At 51.5% G+C, this 15,493-nt stretch overlaps 1 protein-coding gene across 2 annotated transcripts in view; it reads left to right on the forward strand.

The window, feature by feature from the left end:
• Positions 1 to 15,493, forward strand: part of BAHD1 (bromo adjacent homology domain containing 1) — a 35,712-nt gene that overhangs the window by 14,721 nt on the left and 5,498 nt on the right. Inside the window, exons 2-6 of one of the 2 annotated variants that reach the window (XM_054276135.1) lie at positions 5,102 to 6,745; positions 9,732 to 10,093; positions 11,652 to 11,811; positions 12,757 to 12,833; positions 14,873 to 14,964. In XM_054276135.1, the coding sequence (XP_054132110.1) occupies positions 5,119 to 6,745; positions 9,732 to 10,093; positions 11,652 to 11,811; positions 12,757 to 12,833; positions 14,873 to 14,964 (2,318 nt within the window). In that variant the 5' untranslated portion in view covers positions 5,102 to 5,118. The remainder of the gene's footprint in view (positions 1 to 5,101; positions 6,746 to 9,731; positions 10,094 to 11,651; positions 11,812 to 12,756; positions 12,834 to 14,872; positions 14,965 to 15,493) is intronic. The other variant, XM_054276134.1, reaches the window with a different exon arrangement.

Genomic DNA, 15,493 nt, shown 5'->3' on the forward strand with positions numbered 1-15,493 from the left:
TTGCTGGGGGCAGCCTGTCACTGGCAACCTGACACAGTGTTACAGCTTCTTACCATCGGTGTAAAGGGGAAAGGAAAGCCGGTGCCTTTGAGAAAGATGCGCTTTTCCGGGAGTTGTGTTAATTGCCCAAACAACCTGCCCTGTTGTGGATTTTGAGGAAATATCCTGTGACTCTCCCCCACGCTTGTACATTGTTCACTTCCACTGGTGTTTTCTTGCTTTTCCCCTTATTTCTTCCCCTCTTTTCCCACCCCATTTTCACCCTCATTTCCCCCCACTTTTTCATCCCCCATTTCTTTGCACCCCCCCATTTATTTTCCCTTTCTTTTCATCCCCCTCTTCTTTCCCCCCGGCTCTTCCCCCTATTTTTTTCCCCTTTCCTCTTCCCTGAGAATGCCGCTTGCTGAGGCTGCGGAGAGTGTGAGAACAGCCAGAGAAATGTAATTTTGGCTTCCCCAGACAGAGCACTGCCACTAGGCAAGATCTGAAAGCAGATAACCGAGGCTGAGGCAGACCTTCCCAAGGAACCAGCCGGGAGCTCCTCGGGGTGTTCCCAGCTGTGGCTCCGGGCAGCGCGGGTCAGGCTGCGCCCGGCCGGATTCGCTCCCTGTCGGACACATTCGGCTCTCAGGGTGTGGAGCCCCGGGCTCTCATTGCAGTTGTCTGTGATTTATCACGGCCACACACGGGCTGCAGAGCTCCCAGCCGGGTGGTGGAGCACACACAGGCTTTCGCAACGGGGGGATAATTACGGGCGTTGGAGCAGGGAGTGAAGCAGAGCGCAGTCCGGGACAGCTCCCAGAGATCCTCTCGGCTGTGCCAGAGTTGCCCCACATCCCTTTTTATGAGCCTTTTGGAAGCTGTGGAGGCTGCATGTCCACATGGCTTTTCAGGAGCTGCTGGCAGTGAATAATACAATCCTGGAATGGTTTGAATTGGAAGGGATATTAAAGGTCCATCCCTCTGCCGTGGCCAGGGACACCTTCCACTATTCCAGGTTGCTCCAAGCCCCATCCATCCCTTCCAGGGATCCAGGGGCAGCCACAGCTTCTCTGAGCAACCTGTGCCAGTGCCTGAGCACCCTCACAAGGAAGAATTTCTTCCCAGTATCCCATTTATCCCTGCTCTGGTACAATGGTCAGAGCTATGCTGATGAGTGAGAGAAGCCAGCCCTTGCTGCAGCCTAATGAGCTCTGTATAAACAGTTTCCTCCAGAGCATGTGAATGATGGAGCTTTCAATGGATCTCAGGAGAAAAATCAGGACTGGACCCTGGGAAGACAGACTGTAGCTTCCAAAGCTACAGATTTTCTGAATGTCTGAGAGGGAGGCGATGTTTTCACTCACAGGATGTGCATGGCATTCAAGGAACTCAGCTGGGGATACCTGATGCTGCTGCAATTTATCCGGATTTCCCAAAGCTCCTGCAAGGCTTCTTCCGAGCAGCACGTTCCTTAGAGCACTGGGAATTACTCGCCTGCAAAAGCAGCAGGGAGGAAGGAGCCAATCCTCCAGATACTCACAGTTGTAGGGCTGTTGTCACAGCAGAAGCTGTTCCAATGGAAATGGATAGACAGGATTCAAGTAGATGGGGCTGAGAGTCATCGGAGCGGCGCCGTGCGTGGAGAGGAGGATTGGCGTTGTCGTAACTCTTTGTGTGTTATTGAAGTGCCAAATGGATTAGGAGCTTTAAAAGCTTTAATTTCTGCGCTTTTGGCATCGTCTCTTGGAACGCGTGCGTCTCCGTAGTGAAGCTCTGGAGAGGAAATGGGGCTTGAAGGGGTAGTCCCAGACTAGTTTCTTCTAATTTCACTTGCAATCAAGTGCTGGAGAGAGAGAGACAGATGCTGCAGCTGCATGATTACAGAACATGCAGCTGTTATCCCACTTGCTTCTTTTCCTGCTAATGAGGCATCAACTCTCTCCTGAGTTTGCTGTTTGGGTAATGGTTTTATTCTAGCACGAAACTAGAAGTGGTTTTAATTTTTCTTTATCCTGATCTGGTTTGGGTTCAGCAGCTGGAAAGATGGTTTTTCAGAACCAGTCTGGTTTGAGGAAGGAGCTGCCCAGAGAAGCTGTGGCTGTCCCATTCCTGGAAATGTTCAAGGCCAGGTTGGATGGGGTTAGGAGGAACTTGGGCCAGTGGAAGGTGTCCCTGCCCACGGCAGGGAGTTGGAATGGGATGAGCTTTAAGGTCCCTTCCAATCCAACCCATTCTGTGATTTGTATGATAAGGAGGCAGCAATTCCAACTAGCTTTAAAGTGCTTGGTGGACTCTGCATGCAGCTGGATAGACTGAGCTGCTTGCAACTTTAATTTCCAACGCCTCAGTGTCTTCTCACCATGAATCCAGTTCCTCAGCCACGAGCAATAAATAGGGGGTTCTGATTTAAGTATCTTTCAGTTCTTCACATTGTCTCGCACTTTCTTGGAGACTTCTGGGCACAGGCAGCTTTTCTGTGCTTTGTGAAGCAATACAAAGGTGGAGAGAGGATGAAGAGCTCTGCCGCTCTCCCTTCCCAGCTGGCAGGAGCACAATACTCGCTGGAAGGAAGCTCGGCAGGACTCTGATTTTGAGGAATGATGCATTTGCCTGTCAGAGGCCTGAGTTTGAGCTGTGTTCAAAAGCTCTGTCTCTGTGTTGTGCTGAGGGAAGAGCAGGGATTGCTGGATCCCAGGTGAGCTGGGAGCAGGGGCATCCCCCTCACAAAGCAATCCATGCAGTGCAGGTGATTGTGGAGGTGTGGAAAAACCTCTGAGTAGTCCATACTGAGGATAGATTTTGTTCCATAGGTGCTGGCACTGAATCATAGAATCCTGCAATGGATTGGGTTGGAAGGGATCTTAAAGCTCAAACAGTTCCACCCCCTGCCATGGGCAGGGAGACCTTCCACTATCCCAGGTTGCTCCAAGCCCCATCTAACTTAGCCTTGGACCCTGCCAGGCACAGCTTCTTTGGGCAGCCTGTGTCAGGGTCTCACCACCCTCACAGGGAGTTTATTCCTAATATGCCATCTAACCCAGCCCTCTGTCAGGGTGGAGCCATTCCCCCTTGTCCTGTCACTCCAGGCCCTTGTTCAAAGCCCCTCTCCAACTTTCCTGTAGGCCCCTTCAGCTGCTGGAATGGACAGTTAGGTCACCTCAAAGCTTCTCCAGGCTGAACAATCCCAGTTCTCTTACACCCCCTTCCCTCAGCCCCTCCCAGCCTTTTCCTAACTTCAGAGCATCTATGACAGTCGCAGCTACAGCACCCAGTTTGTAGCAGTTACTCCAACTCATGAGAGCACGAATCCCCCAGGATGTGTGGTGCTAGGTTGGGTCAGGCTCCTGCCTGTGGAAACCTGAGAAGAACAAGGTGCCTGATGCTGGGTTTAAGGCAAACCATGGCTTTTTAGTTTGGGATTTTTACCAGAGGCTCAGTCTCTCAGTAGGGACAGTAGAAAATAGGATGAAAGTTGCAAGGAAATCACTGGTCCATATAGCCTGGGAAGAGTTGTCCTCCCCAGGGCACATTCTGCAGGATACCTGTTCTGCCTCTGCCAAATCCTGCTCTGCCTGATCCATTTTTAAAAATCGTACTCCTCTTCCAAACTCCAGAGAGGTTGCATGGGGTCAGTTTAGCCTTTTATGCAAGAATAATTCAATTCTGGAGGAAATTCTGTCTGACTTGATCCTCCTAATTCCCAGAGCCTGATTTTCTAATAAGAAAAATGTAGACATATATAAGTGTTTGTTCCCCACCAAGTTCTCCTCCTGGGGCACCAGACATGGGATATACCCTGTTTAAGGGGGTGGAGGAACTCAGTCACCCCAAAAACACATTGCCAAGAGGATGACATCTAAAAAAGCACCATGCAAACCCCAGCGGGTTTCAATTCCTGATTTTCCCTTAGTTAATGCATATATAAGTAAGGCAATTAAAACACATTGGGCTTATTTCAAATAGATAATCTAATTATCAGCTTGATTAAACCATATCAAATGAACAGTTCTTGTAATTCGGGAGCTTTGTTCTAATCACTGCCAAAGCAGTAGGAGCTTTAATTAAAAGCCTCAAAAGTGGCAGACCAGTGTCAATTGAGGGGAGTTACAGCCTGAATCCTGATTGCAGGGAAGAGCAAACCCATCCTAGGTGGATGATGATAAAAAGATCAGCTCTTTGCTGCCAATAAATGGAATTTGACCATTTTGTAAATACCATTGAATGAAAGTAATTGTCCTTTGCTGCTGTTTCTGGTGCTCGGAGACAGACTTCATTAAATCTATTCCACTATCACTCATTTACACTGACATTTTTAATGTCTCTAGGTTGGTATCACCCAGCCATATCCTCTCTCAGCCTTGGACCTCCAAGCTGTAGACTGAAGAATTTCTTAATTAAAAATTGGGTGCTGGATAACTCAGGAAGCCCAGACTTCTTTTTCCTACCATGAATGTATCTTTGGGGCCCCTCTGCCCATTGTGATTTGGTGTTCGATGCCCACAACTTTTATAAGATACAACTACAGGGAATGACAAGAGCAGTGGGCAGCCAGGTTCCAACCTGCACAGAGATTTGCATGTATTTAATTTATTAATGTTGGCAGGTCTCTGCTTAATAGCCCAGGTTTTCTTTTCACCTGAGTAGGTGGACTTTTTGTTTTTCTTTTGCCTAATTGTCTCAGAAAATGAAACTGGAACAGTTTGCCTGTATCAACATGCAGGCAGTCACAGGCCGGGGGTTATTTCTGCTCTGTGCCCTGGACCAGCCTTCAGATTTTGGAGATTTGATGGGAATTTGTAAGGTGTTAGGTGTTAGGAACAGCATCAGTGGAAGAGGGAGCTGGGTGGACGGCGCTCTGTCCGGACCCAGCTTTCCCCAGCTGCTGTGGCATTTGCCATCACCGCTTTGCTTTTAATTACTGTCGTGTTCCATGGCTTAATATTAAACCACATCTAATTGCATCCTGTCTCTTAATTGGCTTAACTGGCCATCACCCAAATAGACTCTGCTGTATAGAAACAAGCTTCCCCAAATATTTCCTAATTGGCAGTTGGTGCTTTGTGAGGAGATGGGACCCTCTCAGCGATATTAATAGATGTTTTCTCCCGTTCGTTCCCAGGATTGGACATTGATCCTATGACGCATGCCCGGAAAAAACAACTTTTCCTTCTGAAACATCCAGCTGGTTCTGCTGGCCAGGCCTCGTCGCCAACAGGCAGCAGGAGGATGGACAGGGCCAACGCAGAGCAGCGGGACGGAGATGCCCCAAAGGCTCCAAAGTGCCCCAGTGGGTTTGTAGGGAATAACAAAAGCAAGAGTTTGCGCGAAGTGCGAAAGACGTACCCGCTGCGGAGGCGGCTGCTCCCCTCGGTGAGCAAAAAGACCTGCAAGGTCCTCCTCACCAGGCTGGAGGATGTGGCTGGCTCTCTGTCCAAACAGACCCCGAGCTGTAAAAAAAAGCACCTTGCCAGCTGGGTTAAGGGTTTGGGATCTGCTTTGTTCTCGGAACAAGTTCAGCCTGTGGGAGCGGGCAAGAGTGACTCATCCGGGGAGAAGTGCGCAGTAACTTATCCCGGGCCGGAGCAGGACTTTGATCCTGCTCCCTCGGAGCCCAGGAAGCGCCGGCTGGCCTCGCTGAACGCCGAGGCGGTGAACAACCTGCTGTTCGAACGGGACGATGGCTTGTTATCCGGCAGGCGCTTCCGCAGGGACTCTGGGAAGGCTGCTGGGGACTGTACCCTCAAGGGCTTGCAGTGCAAAGCCGGTGACAACTGGCCTGCCCTGGAAAAACCGGCTGTGAAAGCAGGGAAAGGAAAGAACCGGCATGAGCCCAGTCAGAAATGCAATAGCTGTGAGCATTCGCTGGATGAGGTCTTTGATGATGGGGCAAAGAGGGAGGATGGTGCCATCTCCTACCACCCCACCCCAAAGAGACTGGCCAGCCTGAATGCCGTGGCCTTCCTGAAGCTGACCCACGAGAAAGACCAACCCCTGAAACAGAGGAGTAAATCGGACGGGGAGGGCAAGTCCGAGAACCACTGTTCGAAATCTACACTCAAATGGGCCAAAGCCGGACGGAAGAACTGTGTCAAATCCAAGAAGGAAGTGGCTAGCTTAAAAATGGATGGGCAGCACGGCTGGCAAGGCCAGACCCTGGGCACGTTTGGGAAAGGGGAGCAGCGGGACTCTTCCAGGCTCTATGGGACAACAGAGCCCATCCCCTACGAGTCGCTGTCTGGCTCCTACGCCAGCACGGAGGGCTTCTACCACAGACTGCCTTTGCTCATGGGAGGACAAGCTTCCATGAAGCCAGAGTATGGAAGACCTGGAGAGAAATCCCCAACCCCCAAACAGGAATTTCATCAGCCTTCCTTTCCCGTGCAGCAGTTCCCTCCCTTGCCTGTGCCCGGGAATCACGCGGATTGTGGATGTCTCTATGAGTCCTCAGATCTGACTCCGTTGAACGGGTTTTATGTTTATTACGGCCAAAGCGGATACAGTGGCTATTCCCCCTGCTCCATTTATCCCAAGGACGAGCTGTCGCAGGCTGCGACCTGCGAGGGGCTCCTGGTATCTTCCGGTTCCTTGCCATCAGGTGCTCACTTCCAGCCCCTGCACTGGTGCAGCTCTCCGTACTGCTGCGGGGAGGGAGCGGCCGTGAGCAGCTACAGCGTCTGCGGCGTGGTGCATGTGCCGGAGGGCAGGATCGGCAGCGTGCATGCGGGACGGAACAGCTACCCCTACAAAATGCCTTTTGCAGCAGGTAAGGTGCAAAGTGCACGCAAATCCCGGTCGGCGTTCCTGGGAGAAGAGGGTGGCTCGGCGCTTTGCCTGCTTGCCCGGAGGCTGGTTCCCTCTGCGAGCAGTTCTCAGCTCCACAGCCGAGCTGCGGCTTGGAAGGGATCCGCCTTCCACCTCCCCTTCCCCCGTTTTTTTGCCCGGGGGTTTTTTCCCACCGAAAGGTCTTGTTGGTGTGGAAAGCAGACAATCGGTGAAAGGATTTTGGCAGCAAGAAGTTGACTCACGGTTTGTCACGCTGGAGCTGAGGCTGAGCTTTGATCTGTGTAAAACGAGCAGGGTTCAGTTCCTGCACGCCGTCCCGCTGTGCCACGCTGAGCCGAGGGTCGGGAGCACACCAGGATGAGTTACTCCCATCCCAAAGCCCCGCTCTGGGGGCTGAGGCATCCTCACAGAGCCTGTGGAGAAGCAGGCATTGCCTCTGCTGTTAGACTCTAGCAGTGCCAGCTGGGGGCTGCAGGCTTTTTGGATTCCATGGATTGATCAGAGCTGGCAGGGCTGCATAGGGAGTTTCACTGTGGTGGTCTAAGTGCCAGGCACACTGTTAGTTTGGGAATTCTTGAGCCCATCTTTGCTCTCTGTCTGACAATGAAAGCACTGGAATGAGGAGGGGTGAGGGGGTATGGAAATATCTTTACCTGCCTGGCTCTCCTCTGTCCCCGCCTGCTTTTCAGACTTCCTGCTTTATCTTGGAGCTTTGCCTCTGCCATTGAAAAATACCTTTTTAAATATTTAAAAGTGCAGTGCTGTGTGGGGGTTATCAGACACCAGTGCTGTGTGTAACGCCAGGCTGGACAGTGCTGCAAACAGTTGGTCTGTAGAGGAGGCTGCTCTCCAGCTGCTGGGAGTGCCAGCGTGGGATCTTTCCACTAACCACGTGTTCCAGCCAAGAGCTGGCACGACTTACCCACTGAGAACAGATTTTCAGGTAGGTGGATGGAGTTTTGGTTCAAGCGAGGCTTTGTCATCTCCCGTTGTAGGAAGCTGCTGAAACTCAGGAGTGTTTGGTTGAAGTGTAATTTCTGTTTTCCCGAAATATCCCCGCTGTCATGGTGCTGCTTCCTACAGCAGCAGCCAGACAGGGCTTGCTGGTGGCTTCAGAGCTCTTGAAAGGGGAGTGCTCACAAGACAACCAGCTCAGCAGTGTGTTCTTGCCTGACAGTTTCTGTGTAGTGCCCCGAGGTCATACCAGTCTACTTTGTTCCTCAGCTTTTGCATGCTAGTGCCTCTGGTTTTGTGCAGCCAGAAGGATGCAGGCAGTGCAGGCAGAGTATTTTCCAGAGCTCAGCCCTCCCTGTGGATTCAGTGATTTCTCCTGGTGCTGGCAAGGGCAGCAGCGGTTCCAGGAGTGGGTGTTTGCTAGTGTGTCACCCCACTGCTGAGATCTCCCTTGCTGTGATTTCCTTGCTGGGAACAACTTGGATTTAAAAACCTATAACACCAGAATGATTGAGATTTTGGTTTGTGGATTGAAGAATATAAGGAGGTCTCAGAGAATATTGATGGTGCCTTAGGGATTTATTTCTATATAATTATGCACCTCTGAAATATTTTCCTTCCCGGGATCCAGCCTGACATGCCAAATGCTGTGTGTTACATCTGTCTGATTTGGTGTCTTCCAGGTGTTTGTAGGGAAATATCAGTGTCTGTGTGGTACAAATCCAGGGGCTGGGCTGTGATCCTGGGCAGTGGTTGGGCAGTGTGGAAGCAGAGTGGTGGAAAGGAGCTGGGACAGGCTGTGAGAGCTGCTTTAGTGCCAGTGCCATTGGAGAGGCTGGAAGTGTGCGTGACCAAGGAAGGAGTCCCAGGGGTGCCAGCAAGCGCAGTTCTGTAGCAGGGCTCTGACGTTCAGTAAAGATTTTTGTGAAGCTTTATCTTGCTCTAGCTCAAGCTTAAAAGCTGCTTTTGTAAGCAAAATACCTGAGAGGTGATTCCTTGCTCCATGTGTCCTGTGCCTGCCAGTGCCTGGGGTTCTTGTGGCATTTGCTACATGGGGTTGATTTGATTTGATTGATTGATTGATGAGGATGATCTGTGGCATCCCTTGCACTCACAGCTCCACAGTGGCTTGGCTGCAGCCCTAGGGAGGGTAAGGTGGGGAGGCAGGAGTCCCAGCAGTTCTTTGGCTGGAGCTGTGTGGCTTTGGGTGGAATTCTCCCTTCAGGTTTGTAAGCTCTGGTCTGAGGCATCTCCTGGAGCCTGACTGGAGCTGTGCTCTGGTCACCCCAAAAAGCACAGTCCCCCATTTAGGGAACAGGGGTGCATGGTGTATTGGTCCAGGAGCTCTTTTCCCGCTGATAGGGCATAATTACAACTGGTTCTTCCCTTGGCCTGGGTTGAGACTTGTTTGTGACTCCTGAGTGGAACAATGTATTTCTGGGATGCTCTGAGAGGCGGCGTCAGCCAAATTCCAACCTGCTGAGGTTCCTGTGTCTGCTGCAGGGACACAGTTTTGCTGAGGATGCAGCATCTTGTGGTTGTGTTCCACCTTGTTTCATCTTTCTGGACTTAATTTGGAGAATCTTCTCAATTTTCCCTGATTAGTAGAATTTGGCTTTTTGAAAGAAGCTGTCTGCTTTTGGCAGCGTGATTTAATCCTTCTCATTGTTTCGATAAGCCTTTTATTTCTTTTATACATATTGACAGGCTGGAACTGCTTTGGACACTGGCCAGCCTTGTGTGTATTCCTGGCTGGCATTACTTGGGATTCAGATGGGTTTGTTGTGGTGCAGTGTCATCTGCGGAGCACTGGAACACGCAAGCTCGGAAATGGCTTTGCTTTTACAATCCAGTGACAGTGCAAAATGAAATTACAGCCTGGAGAGTCTTTACAGCTATAATACAATAAAGGGGATTTCGGGCAAAAGCGGCCACGGTGTGGGACAGTCCCGGCTGTGTAGTTGCTTTATGTTCCAGATGAGATCCGTGACTCATTTCTTCCCTTCCCTTAGAAGGCTGCAAGTCTCTGGACCAGCTGAACCTCACAATCCCGGTGGCAGGACACCCCGCGTCGCCTGCCCACCCGCTCTCAGGATGTCCCGTGCCCAGCGTGCCGCCGGCTGCAGAGCCCGTTCCTCACCTGCAGACCCCCAACTCTGACCCTCAGACCATGGCCCGAGAATGCCCTCAGAGCTCCAAGCCCCCCAGCGGCTCCAAGTCGGGGCTGCGCAATACTCCGGGCTGCCTGCACGCCTCCAACAGCAAAGCGGCGGGCGGCCACTCCCACCCCAAGCAGCCGCGCATCGGCCGGCGCAGGGCCACCAACGGCTGGATGCCCGTGGGCACGGCCTGCGAGAAGGCTGTCTACGTGGTGGTACGTGTCTGGGTGCTGGGGCTGGGCAGGGACAGCTGCCTGGGAACCTCCAGGTGTGCAGGCTTGGGAGTTGTGGGGCCCTCTTCCAGCTGGAGGTGGTCACTCGGTGCTGTCTAGAACCTGATGGGAGCAGAGGCACTGCTGGCTCTGTTCCCTGCGTGTCCTGGTGTTACCTTGCACGGTGTGGTTTGGGAGGGGAGGAGAACCTGCTGCTCCTGTGCTGGCCTCAGCTCAAAGGTGATGGATCCTCCCAGCTCTGGCATGTACAAGGGTGGCACCCGAGGCACGTGGGAGTCCATCCTGCTGGGATCATCCTCCAGCTGCTTTCTCCTGGGTAGGGCAAACCTGTCTGAGAAGCTGAGGGTTGTTGTAGCCTCATTATAAGGGGCACATCTAGAGGCAGCTCTCATGATGTGGCTCTTGTGTCTGTAGCCCCACTAGAATCTCCCAGCACACAGAGGACTGAGACAGTGTAGTGGCTCCCAGGTGGAATTTTTCTAGCACCCAAAATCCCCTTTCTTGTAACTTGCGTGGTGGCACAGCCAGTTGCTTCTCCAGGGATTTCCTGTCTGTACTTTCCCATTTGTTGCATTCAGGGGCAGACACTGCTTCCTGTAAGATGGGAGATTTCCTGCCAGAGAATTCAATTAGGTGCAGTCAAGTCCACTTCAATTGTGAGAGAAGGCAATATCCTTCATCTTATTAAAGCATAAGAGCTTGAAATGGGCCCCACGTGGTGTCTGGGAAGGTGGGACAAGGCACTGATGTGCAGTAGATGTCAGGAGGAAGGAGGGCCATGGTCCAGGCAGGATCTGTGCTGCTGCTTGGTGTGGTGGCACACACTCAGGCTGCTGAGAGCAGCAGCCAGGGCAGGTTTTGGAGCTTTAGCCTTTGGGACTGTGTCCAGGTGCCAAGGACTGTGCCAGAATGAAGCCTGTCAGGGCCAGGGACTGGCCTTGTGCATCCACCCCTCAGGCTGTCACACCCCAAAGGAGCAGTGAGGCATTAATCTCCTTAAGATGCTTCCAATCCTGCCTGGGAGATCTGGCAGGAGGTTAAACCATCCTGCTCAGGCACTCTGAAATGAAACTCAGAGCAAAAGCATGCTAAAAACCCCTGGTTCATAGTCCCAAAAGTGATTATTTTGTACTGTCAGAGGGTACAAAGGAATCATTGGCAGTCCTGCTCAGGAAGGCATTGTGCCACAGCCTCCCTGCCACTCCCTGCCCTGCTTTTGTCAAATACTTCATGTTTTATTGGTTTTTACCATGTTTGAATCAGAGAAACAGCATCCAAAACACAATTTTCAGTGCCTTTGAATGGGAAGGAAAAGCAGGCCTTCAGGTAGGCAGGTGGAAAGGTGATTTTCCTGAAGGTTGTGGTTTTGCATGCAGAATGGAAGGAGCGAGTGTGGTTTAATTTGAAATCAGAGTATTAATTTCAGCAGTTAGGGCTTTTGTGAGATGTGCTGTCCCCCTGGTGAGCTGCCCCTCATGGAGGAGAGCCATGAAGTCGCCCTTTGCCTGCTGACTGGGTTGTTTGGTCCCTGTGTGTGCAGAACGAGCCGGAGCCGGCCGTGCGCAAGAGCTACCAGGCCGTGGAGAGGGACGGGGAGATCATCCGCGTGCGGGACACCGTGCTCCTCAAATCCGGGCCCCGCAAGAAATCCATGCCCTACGTGGCCAAGATCTCTGCACTCTGGGAGGACCCCAAGACAGGTACTGTGCCAGCACAGTGTGTGTGTGTGCTCGACAGAGAGAGCTGGAAGCAGGGAAGGAATGGATCTAGGGAGAGCTGCAGGCTGGTTCGGGTACCGGGGTGATGGAGAGGAGATGAGTGCCATGGCTTCCATTTGGATTGTTCAGGAACTGAAATGCTCCTTAATCACTCGTCTGGGGCTGATAAATGGAAATCTTCCTGGATGTGGAAGCATAGAATATTTGCCAAGTGCCCGTCTTAGCAGCCCTCTCCTGTATTATTTCATTGCTCAAACATCGGGGGAGCTGCTGTTTGCTCCAATCCAGCATCTGGTCTGGGAGCTGTTGGGAACAGGGCTCTTCTGCAGCAGCTCTGATGGACCCCAGTAGAGCTGGGGATGGGATTTGTGGGGCCTTATGGTGAGATCTGGTGTCTGACTGGCAATCCCTGAGCCAAGGATGCTGAGCCAAGTGCTTTAAAGTAGAGGTCGTGCTTTAAAGGGGGGGAAAGAAACCCCAAAAATTCTGTAAAAGACCCAAATCAAGGTGTGGTGAGGCTCAGTGCAGCAGCAATTCTGCCTTGAACCTGGGAATCAATGCTGCATGTTCCCACCTTTGGATGAGCATCTTTTCCAGCTTGTGCGCTGAATGAATTTTTTTTTGCAGGTGAAAACATTTGGTTTTTGAATCTTTGGGGAGTTTTTTTGTGCCTGACTTCCTTGGGATGTTGTAACCTGAGTAGAAGGAGGCGAAAATGTAGTGGAAAAGCAACATGACCGACTCCATGCAGCCTCTTGCTGTAACAAAGGGACACCTAGTTCAGCATGAAATATTTATCAGCCACAGCTGCCTCTCCATGAGCACTGTGGGAATGAAGGGGATGGAGCAGCAGGAGGAAGCTGGGAATGAGTAGGAAAACACTCGGAGAAGCTGAGGCTTGACTTGTTTTCATCTGTGCTGTTGCAGGGGAGCTGATGATGAGCCTCCTGTGGTATTACAGACCAGAGCACACTCAGGGAGGCCGCAACCCCAGCATGCACCAGGTGAGTCCCCCTGGGGCAGGGCATCCCGGGCTCTCTGTGCTCCTGCAGCAGGAGGGGGGCACTGCCCCAGCATCTCCTGCATTCCTGGGGGGCCTCCAGCTCAGTACAGCACAGCGCTCTTGGCTGTGATGCAGCTGTTGCCAGATGTGTTGAGTGGTGGTGTCCTGAAGTTGGGCTTTTCCCCCAGATTTATTGTCCTGTGGAGAAAATCTGGGCTCTCAAAAAAGCTGCTGAGTTCCTTACATGGAGGCTCTAACAGAAACTGCTGAGTGTTGATGTTTCTCCCTTTAATCTGAGAAAATTACACATACTAAGTAAAAAGTAATTTAAACTGTTACCTTAAGAGTAAGGAAGAATAAGTTTATACTGAATCAAGATCAGACATCTTTCCAAAAGCACATTCTAATTCCTACAGGACTGCAGAGCCTGATGCAAAAGCTCCTGCTGCCATTTTGCAGGAAACTGAAGTGCCTGTGTCATGTGCTACCTTTTAATAAATCCCTTAATCTGCTTCTTAAACTCCAAAAACGTGTTAGTTTTGTACAGAAACGTGGATGCATCATCCATGCCCCGCATAGATTTATGATGAGAACTAAAGTCTGGCTTGAGGATGCTGTGCCAGGATAATGGAGTTGCTTTTTAAAGAAAAAACGTGTGAATCACTGTGACTTCATGCCTTGCTCTGCTTTGCATGGGCTTGTGTTGGGTGACAGAACAAGCTGGTTTTAACTGGGAATGAAGAATTCACTGCTGTGTTCAACCCAATTTTAAAAACTTGGTGCTTTCTTAATTTCTATTACTTTTTTTAAATAAAAAGGGAGGGAGGGTTTGAGAGCAGCCAGGGAATTGTAATTGCCTCATTTGCAGGGCACAGGTGAGTTCCTAAACCAAAATGTGGCACTTTATAAATGAAAGGTGAGTGTATCCAGTTGCATTTCAGTCCAGGGAGAGTGCCAGGAGGAATTAAGCCAGGTTTTTGCAAAGCCATTTAAATTACACAATTCTTCAAACAAGAGAGAGCTTGGGCTGAGGGCTGGGCCAGGCTTGCCAGGGTGACTCAGGTAGTTTTGACTCGAGGAGTAAACCAGAACCCCAAGGTGCAGAAGGCAGGTGTGGCATTCCCAGTGTCCCTGATCAACCCTGTCCCCAGATGTTCACCCTTTTGTGAGTTTTCCCTTCCAGCAAAGCAGAAATGGAGCCTGCAGGGAATGCTTCCAGACTTGTGCAGGGCATCCATGTTCCCAGAGATCATCTCTGCTGATCTAACCATACCTGAAATTCTTCTCAGTGGCTCTGTCTGGGTTACCCTGTGTATAACCAATCCTGCCTGCTGCAGAGCCAAATTCCCTAAATTACTCTGGGAAAAACTGAAGAGAAATTTGCCAGTAGAAGTTGTGGCTGATCCTCCTTGGATGTGTTCTAGGCCAAGTTGGATGGGGCTTGAAGCAACCTTGTCTAGTGCAAGGTGTCCCTGCCCATGGCAAGCAGTGGAAGGAAATGATCCTTAAGGTCCCTACCAACCCAAACCATAGCAGGATTCTATTCCATGATTTTGAAAAAGGCTGTTGCTACTTCTCTCACTAAACCAGCCTTTTTAATTGAATTGGGAGGAGGAAGTGGTTGGATAAGAAGGGTTCTTTAAGTTTTTAAGATATAAAGATGGATTAGAGAACCCAGAAGGGAAGGGAAGACCGAGGGGTGCAGCCAGCTATGGCCTTGCTGCTGAAGAGCTTTGTGACATTGGAAATTCATGGGATATTGGAGCACCTGGTCTCACAAAATGTGCTGGGCAGGTTGAGATGGTGGGAGAGTCCTCTGCTCACTGTTGCTGGATAAAACGTGGTGCGCAGAGCACACGGCAGGTGCCTGGGTTACGTGGGACACTGCCTCTGAACAGTATTCACCGTGGGCATGCTTTGGTGATGGTGAAGGTGCAAAGCTCCCCATGAGCTCTGGGTGGGTGAGGGTGTGGAGCTGGCCGTGCCTCCCGGGGCTCGGGCCAGCCGGGTGACCTGTCTGTCCCCTCCCTCCTCGCACAGAATGAGATCTTTGCGTCGCGGCACCAGGACGAGAACAGCGTCGCCTGCATCGAGGAGAAGTGCTACGTGCTGACCTTCGCAGAGTACTGCAGGTAGGTGGAGCTCTGAACCTGCTGCACTTCCCGAACCTCCCCCTGCCTCCAGCCTCTGTCACCCTGGCCGTTCCAGCCAGCCCCGCTGTCCCAGCCTGCGGGCTGTGCTGTGGCTGGAGCTGGGGTAGTGACCTTGCTCTGCTGCAGGCAGGGAGCTTCTCCTGCTCCACATCCAGGTCTGGATTGTGTAGGATCATGGAATCTTTTGGGTTGGAAAATAACCCTTAAGATCATCAAGTCCAGCTGTTCCCCTGGAGCTGCCAAGGCCACCACTGACCTGTGTCCCCAAGTGCCACATCCACATAGCTTTTAAATCCCTCCAGGAATGGGGACTCCACCACAGCCCGTTCCAAGGCCTGGCCACTCTTTCCCCGAAGGAATTCTCCCAATATGCAACCTAAATCTCCCCTGGTGCAACTTGAGGCTGCCTCCTCTCAACCTGTCCCTTGTTGCCTGGGAGCAGAGCCTGACAGGCTCTGGCTGCACCCTCCTGTCAGGGAGTTGTGGAGAGCCAGAGGGTCCCCCCGAG

This window comes from Melozone crissalis, unplaced genomic scaffold (genome assembly GCF_028551555.1).
Source record: "Melozone crissalis strain CALT ecotype California unplaced genomic scaffold, PUWL_Pcris_2 ptg000018l_1, whole genome shotgun sequence".
NCBI classification, from domain to species: Eukaryota; Metazoa; Chordata; class Aves; order Passeriformes; family Passerellidae; genus Melozone; species Melozone crissalis.